Below are 8,389 nucleotides of genomic sequence, written 5' to 3' on the forward strand. Positions count from 1 at the left end.
GAGTGGTTGGCGTTAGGAAGGGCATCCAGCTGTAGAAACTCTGCCAAATCAGACTGGAGCCTGGTGTTGCCATCCGGTTTCACCAGTCCTCAGTCAAATCGTCCAACCCATGCTAGCATGGAAAGCGGACGTTAAACGATGATGATGATGATGATGATACACTCTCAGAGTGGTTGGCTTTAAGAAGGGCATCCAGCTGTAAAAACTCTGCCAGATCAGATTGGAGCCTGGTGTAGCCATCTGGTTTAACAGTCCTCAGTCAAATCATCCAACCCATGCTAGCATGGAAAGCGGACGTTAAACGATGATGATGATGATGATTGTCATTAGACTGTGGCTATACTGAGGCACTGCTTTGAAGGGTTTAGTTGAACAAATCAACCCCAGTACTTTTCTTTTTTTTTTTTTTAAGTCTGACACTTATTCTATTAGTTTGTTTTATAGAGCTGCTAAGTTATGGGGATGCAAACAAACCAACACCAGTTGTCAAGCAGTGGTAATGGATAAACAAAGAGATACACGAGCTTCCAGTTTCCATCAACAAAATTCATTTACTCAAGGCATTGTCAGTCCAGGGCTATAGAGACACTGCCCCAGGTGCAGTGCAGTGGGACTGAACCCAAAATCACATGGTTGCAAAGTGAGCTTTTTAACTACAGACAGGCCTGACCAATAGAAAAACAGATTTTCATAATTGCCTCCAAATCTATTTCATCATTCCACTCATTTTGAAGGATACTAGCATCAACTTTAAAAGCAGTGGTTCTGATTTTTTGAATGGCTTTCAAAGAAATAGACATAGAAAGTGAAAATTTACTAAAACCAAACCACCTGGTTCACTTCAAACTACATCTATTTTCAACAATGGTGATATTAATTCAAACACTGATACACATTGTAAAAATAAGTCCTTGAACAAGCTGGGAATAACTTTTTTTTCTTTCATAAATTTTAAACTCTTTAACCCTTTAACATAGTCCACTTCACATCACTAACCCCGTAAGTCTGAACTCCACAATATACGCCTACATCTTTATACTTGAAGTATATTCTACAGATATTCATTACTAAACATCCCTCATAAATAAATACATCTCAATGTGCAATTTTATTAAAATTTCTAAATAATTTTTAGCTATAAATGTGGAATAAACGGTGTTTAAGGTACTGCTAAATTTTATTGGCTTGAAAATAATTCTTTTAATAAATATAAAATCTTTAGCAAAACAAAGCAATATAAAATCTGAATACATACAACAAACAAAAATGAAAACCTTAATAGCAAAAATCTTGACTGAATATGTAAATTTCCCATTTAATATCCAGAAAATTGGAAATGCATGGCTGATCTGATGAGGAAATCCACTCATAAGCTGAAGCATCCTCTCTGCTGCAGCAAAATAATTTATTACACTGTGAGCTTTTTATAGATAAACCAGCATACCTGTATTGTCAAAAATGCCAAGTCTTATTAACGATAGAAAATGGCATTATCAAAACAATGAGAGAAACCACTGATAAATGTCAACAATCAAGTAAATATATGTAGATACACAGAATCGAAGCACTTCAACAATCAGATAAAAGATGTAATATCTTGGTTGAAAATAATGGGCCACGTTTGTTTGTGTGTGTGTGTGTGTGTGTGTGTGTGTGTGTGTGTGTGTGTGTGTGTGTGTGTATGTGTGTGTGTATATGTATATATATATATATATATATATATATATATAAGCACACACACACACATATTCTTTTGTTTCAGTCATTTGACTGCAGCCATGCTGAATCAGCACCTTTAAATAGAAGAAATCAAATCCAGGACATATTCTCTGTAAGCCTAGTACTTATTCTATCGGACACTTTTGCCGAACTGCTAAGTTACGAGAATGTAAAGACACCAACATTACTTGTCGAGAGATGGCAGAGGGACAAACACACACACACACAAATACATCCATATGACAGGCTTCTTTTCAGTTTCTGTCCACCAAATCCACTCAAGGCTTTGGTCAACCCAAGGCTATAGTAGAAGACATTTGCCCAAAGTGCCACACAGAAGGAATGAACCCAGAACCATGTGGTTGGGAAACAAGCTTCTTTACCACACAGCCATGGCTGTGCCTATGTGTGTGTGTGTTTGTGTGTATACTTCATAAATGAATAAATAATCAAAACATATTTATGTAGATATTATTATTATATATATATTTCATAAATGAATATTCAAAAAATATCTTTATATTATTAATTATTATTATTAGTAGTAGTAGTAAAATAAATAACAACTATAATATAAGTGGCCAGCAAGCAAAAGCTGATAAATGGCCAATCCAAAATTTTATAATTAATTTATAATTATAATAGGTGCCAGCATTGCTGTAAAAATCAGAGTCAAAAAATGCTCTAATAAACCATAAATCGCTGGAAATACATCAGACACAACAGAACTCGGGTGATGAACGAAGAAATTAACTTATCATTTCGGCAGAAAGCCTCAGAATGAAGAAATGGAACAACTGATTTCGAATTTTGAGATTAACTCTCTTAATTCTCATCAGCAGATCTTGCTGATGAGAACACCTAGGGTTAATATATATATATATATATATATACACACACACAAACACACATATATTAAGTTGTCCGGAAAGTTCTAAGTGTTTTTAAGTTAAATCTTTTAACGCTTCATTGAACACACCTGAAACGTAACACAGTTAAGACTTTGGCGTTGCTTGAAGTGGTTGTGCATCTTTTCTTTGTTTCTGACTAAAAATAGATTTATCTAACATTCCAGTTACCCTCTATTGACATTTGAAATGGATAACCAAAAATTTCATATTCACATTGTAATGCTTTTCTATTTAAAAAAAAAGTAGAGAATGCTACAAAGACATGCAAAAACATTTGTGGAAGTTTATGGTGATGACACTGTAGGTGAATCAACTGTTCAAAGGTGGTTTGCAAAACTTCAGGCTGGGGAGTTTAGCTTGGAAGATGACAGTCGCAGTGGAAGACCTTCAAAATTGGATGAAGATGTTTTGAAGACAAAAAACTCAAATATCATGACTAGAGAACTTGCAGAGAAGTTGGAAGTTTCTAAGAGTATGGCTCATGAGTACCAACCAATAGAGCTAGGATACATTTCTCACCATAACATGAGTCCCTCACAAATTCTCAGAAAAGAATTGCTTGAACCGATACTCCATTCATATGCTTTTGAAACGGAATGAAAGCATGCCATTTTTTAAATAACTTGTGACTGGAGATGAAAAATGGATTGTGTACGAAAACATAGTGCAAAAAAGATCCTGGAGTTTGCGTATGGATTCCCCAAAACAGCAATCAAAGATGAATATCCATGCCAAAAAAGCTATGCTTTGTATTTGGTGGGATCATAAAGGCGTTATTTATTATAAGCTTCTCCCACAAAATCAGACCATTAATTCTGATGTATAGTATCATCAGCTGGCTAATTTGAACCAAAAAGACAAAGAATTGAGGCTGAAGATTGCCAACAGGAAAGTAGTGTTCCAACAAGACAATGCCCAACCACATGTCTTTGGCTACCCAAACAAAATCACATGAATTTGGCTGGGATGTCTTATCCCATCCACCATATTATCTTGATATTGTTTTTATCTCTACAGAACTCATTTCAAGGAAAAACAGTTAACAAGTTAGATATAGTCAAAATGCATCTAGATTATTCTGTTGTGTCTGGGGAGAGTCATTTTCTTTTTGTGTCTTATAGATAAATTTTTTTTCTTCAAAATTAGTCAAACTTTAACCTGATGAAATATTTAAATCGCCTGATAGATGGGCAAAGGTCATTAATAATAATGAAAAGTATCTCAATGAATAAAATTTATTGCAACATCAATTATTTATATCCCATTTTGCATATTGAAAAATGCTCAGAACTTTCCAGACAATGGTGACCGGATGCTCTGAGAGCATAGCTGTGAGAATAAGATTAAGCTGGGCAAAGTTTAGAGAGATCCTACCTCTGCTAGTAACAAAGGACCTCTCCCTCAGAGTGAAAGACAGATTGCATGGTGCCTGTGTGCGAACAGTTATGCTACACAGAAGTGAAACATGGGCTTTGACAGCTGAGGACATGCGTAGGCTTAAAAGAAATGAAGCCAGTATGCTTTGCTGGATGTGCAATGTCAGTATGCATGTTTGACAGAATGTAAGCATTTTGAGAGAAAAGTTGAGCATAAGAGGAATTAGGTTGGTGTGCACGAGGGCCAGTCCGGCGGTACTGGAAACGGCCACGCTCAAAATGGTGTCTTTTATGTGCCACCCGCACAAGAGCCAGTCCAGCGGCACTGGCAATGATCTCGCAAAAATATGGAACGCTTCACGAATTTGCGTGTCATCCTTGCGCAGGGGCCATGCTAATCTTCTCTGTATCATTCCAATTTTAGTATATCAGGAAAATTATTCTTATTTAGACCAAATGATGCCTTAAAGACAATCCAACATTTGTCAACGCTGCTGTTATTTATGTGACCAGATATTAAAAAATATTGGTTTCAAATTTTGGTACAAGGCCAGCAATTTCGGGCGATGGGGTAGGTTGATTACACCAACCTCAGTGTTCAACTGGCACTTGTTTTATCAACCCCGAGAGGCATCTGAAAATAGAATGAAGACAGAAGAAATGCTGCCAAGCATTTTGTCCAGTGTAGTAATGAATCTATCAGCTCACTGCATGACATAAAGAAATATTAAGTACTCAATATGAAACAAATAGATTAAAAATTTAGTTTCTTTCCAGGCCAGACCATACACCAATATCATTATCATTTTTTACATCCACTTTCCAGGCTGGAGTGGGTTGGATGGGTTGTCATAAGTAATTTCTTATTGGGTGCTATTTGGTCTCATTTTTACAGCTGCATGCCTTTCCAGTAGCCAACCATCAAACTGTGCAAAAACTCTATTAAATATAACTTGTATCAACTCTTAAATTCCTGTTAGAAACAAGATTTGGATGGAATGCTTGTCAGTTCAATATAAAAATCATAAAATTATCACATGAATTTGGGTAGATCTTGCTGATACAATGTAATGATTGTTGGTGTACATTGTGAATGTGGGTTTTACCTGTTATCATATCACTTCCACATGTTCAGGTGGGTTGAATACAGGTAAGTTTACAACACATAAGTGCTTTCACATAAATTTACAAGATATCAGTTCCTGTCTCAAAGCTGACTTTATGTTCCAGTCATCTTAGTAACTTGCAAGTTGCACAACTCCTATATTACAAAAAGCAGTCCCCAAGCGCTATGTGTGTGTGTTCATAAAATCTCCATCGGTTTAACAAAGGTGGTGTTGCTTTGTTAATGTGAATACCTTGTGGTCTCATCATTCATTCCAACAAAAAAAATTCTTCAAGAAAAGGCTGAAGAAAATAAACAACAGGTTTTGCTTCAGAGTTCCACAGTTTTGTAGGGCCCACACCACTAACTAAAGTATCAATGCAATGGTCAGATACTTGATCACTCCACTTCTGATCAGAATCAATAAATTTCCAAAGCACTTAGATCACAGCTATGTACAGATGATACTGAAACATAGAGGTCCCTGAGTATTTTCTTAAATTTCAAGCTCTCTCCTCTAAATTAAATCACTAAGTTAATAAATAAATCAATAATACTTGCTATGATGCTTGAAAATTACAGTGAGATAAAAAGAAAACTCCTAAGAAATTCACTGAATAAACAAGGAATACAAATACACATGGTATAGACAAGAAGTTCTTTATGAAATGAAGCTAAACGTTCTTTTCTGTTTCTCACACAAAACAGTGACTAGTTCCTGCTTAAGGCCTCAAAAAATGCTTTATGATTTGTGGTTTAGGACTCAGCAACAGTTGCAGTTACTTGCAATACAGGACTTTAATCAGTTAATTTTATTTATTAAACACTAAATAGGATTTTAGAAATATGAGAAAATAATTCATCTATAACCAAGGTAACCCTGGTTCAATTGCACCAGAAAAAAAACTGTCCCCCTTCTCTTAGTATTTATTTATAATCTAAGCCCAATTCTACTGCCTCAATAACATGGTATACCTGCTCTAAGACTAAACTTCTCAATCTGCCATACAATGTTTAGTTTTAGTTAAAATGAGGCATAACAGTACAAGTTAATTTAATTTATTAGAAGTTTTCAAAGTGAGATACAAAAGTTAAACTCAGTATATGAATTTTTATTATTTCCCAAACTATATCAGTTTCGAGCAATACATAAATAGTAAGGTGTATATACATGTGAAAGAGAAAGAAAGACAAAAAGTTTAAACTTACTTTCCCTTGCGTCTGTTTGTTGCTGATATTTTGGTTGGAAGCTGAGTGGGCTTGTCAGCTTGCACCTTGGCCACAGTGGATACATGACATTTTGTAAATGCAGAAGATGGCTTGTGTAACAGGGTTGAGGAAGAGGAGGAAGATGAAGAAGAGGACAGGTCCTTAAAGCATACGACCTGTCGGCCAAGGTTGATGTTGCTGCAAGAGGAGCCATTCAACATGCATAATTTTTCATGGGGACCAATGTACACGGAAGCACTGTTTACAACTGAGCAATGGCTACCTTCATACATGACCCTGTTACAGCCACCACGGCACATGGGGTATTAATCAAGAGACCTGGAAAAACACAGATCAAGTAGATATTTTATACTACAATAATTATTTAACAAATGTTAATCTGTTAAATTTCAATAAAATTAACAAAGCATATTAAAAATGGTTCTAATAATATTGTTTCTAGCATTCCTTAATAACTGTTCACATGGTATCATTCTTAATTCAATACAAAAACATTTTATAAGCTATGAAAAGCACTGAAGGACTAAATATTTTCATTTGTCTGTTACCAGTTCTAAAATATCCAGAAATTTTTTTTTAATTACACTTTAATTAATCAGTTTCTTACATAAGTATAAGACAAGTCTTTGTAAGTAAATATGCATTGACTGGACTAATAATGTTACTTGTATTACTGAGCCCATTAATATATGGAAGGCAAAACAATGCATATAAAGTAGAAGGAAACAACTAAATACTAAAAGGCTTGGTTAAGTACCCCTATTTCTGCTAAGTCACAGCCATCTTTATACACTAATTTTCTTTTGACTAAGTGCTGTGAGGGACGAGCACAGTTTATTGAAGCAACTTCAGTATTTAAATCAACTCTTTACTTTTACTAATCATAACATTTCAATACTTCATTAAATCCATTTGGTCGGATGAAAGATTTATAATAGAATTACTTTGTTCAATCAATTTTTCTAAAAAAGAATTGTGAAATGTATAGAGTCCTAAATGAAACTAAAAACATGTCCCATAGATGACTTATAGGAATAAGACAACACATTCAATTAGTTGAAACTTCAGGACATCTGTGGAGCTTGTTAACCCTCTTGTTTTTTAAACCAAAGTATGTCTTACACAATCTGACATTGTTACAACATAAGTATTCTTTCTTTTGGCTACTTCACTATTTTCTTTATTGATCACATCTGAGGTAGATGTATGAAACATATACATCCTTTCTGAGTGTACAGTCTATACTGTTATGTGTCCTGCTAGGATGTTTTCTTGACATTTTGATCATTTGATCCTTGCCCATATTTCTGAGAATGATCCCCTAGCATGATAGAATATCAGGTGTTGTCTTTCAGGAATATATTGCAAAATAATTCAAATGGTGCTTATAACTTGCACATGGCAGTTTCTGATGACAGTATGATAACTGGTTATAAAGGCTAGTTGAAATTTTAAAAAGATATTCCATTAAAACCTACAAAGTGAACAAGGAAATTTTAAAAAGATATTCTATTAAAACCTACAAAGTGAACAATCAAAGGCCTGAGCTCATGATGATCACACAATATCAATGAAAATAACTGAAATTTTTACTAGAAAAAGCTGTACCTCTGAAGTTGTTTAGCTGCAGATCAGCTCTGATTGAGCAGACTATGATCAAAGGTATTCTAGCTGTGACCATTCTGTTTTTTAGGGGTACCTAGAATATGCAATGGATTTAATAGAACCAATATTCTACTTGCGCCACCATGTTTACTGTGATGGCTTTTTCTCATCTCTGGATTTATTCCTGAAAGTGTGGGAGACAACATCAATATTATGAGGAATAGTGCAACAAAACAGTGTCAATAAAATAATGTGAAAATATCAAAAAGGTAACCTTGTTACAACAATTTGGAAAGACAAAGAATTTAATGTTGTTATCTACAAATATAAATGAAGTGAAGTATATTACATTTCAACAAAATGACAAATGCTTGAAAAGAAATCATTTCCCTCAAGTTGTCAAAATTTACAACAAATAGACATATATATATATATATATATAT

General features: G+C 34.6%; 1 protein-coding gene and 1 non-coding gene across 4 annotated transcripts in view; both read right to left on the reverse strand.

Annotated features, from left to right (window-relative positions):
• LOC106882300 (uncharacterized) overlaps positions 1-8,389 on the reverse strand; it is a 50,841-nt gene that overhangs the window by 31,026 nt on the left and 11,426 nt on the right. The window contains exons 2-3 of one of the 3 annotated variants that reach the window (XM_014932922.2): positions 7,950-8,130; positions 6,321-6,659 (exon numbers count right to left, since the gene is read on the reverse strand). The exons of 1 other annotated variant lie outside the window; for it this stretch is intronic. In XM_014932922.2, coding sequence (XP_014788408.1) covers positions 6,321-6,640 — 320 coding nt within the window. In that variant the 5' untranslated portion in view covers positions 6,641-6,659; positions 7,950-8,130. The remainder of the gene's footprint in view (positions 1-6,320; positions 6,660-7,949; positions 8,131-8,389) is intronic. One more of the 3 variants, XM_014932921.2, reaches the window with a different exon arrangement.
• LOC128248215 (U6 spliceosomal RNA) lies at positions 4,348-4,452 on the reverse strand. The gene has a single exon (XR_008264504.1). It is a non-coding gene; the product is annotated as a U6 spliceosomal RNA (small nuclear RNA).

The sequence above is a fragment of the Octopus bimaculoides genome, chromosome 6, assembly GCF_001194135.2.
Source record: "Octopus bimaculoides isolate UCB-OBI-ISO-001 chromosome 6, ASM119413v2, whole genome shotgun sequence".
NCBI classification, from domain to species: domain Eukaryota; kingdom Metazoa; phylum Mollusca; class Cephalopoda; order Octopoda; family Octopodidae; genus Octopus; species Octopus bimaculoides.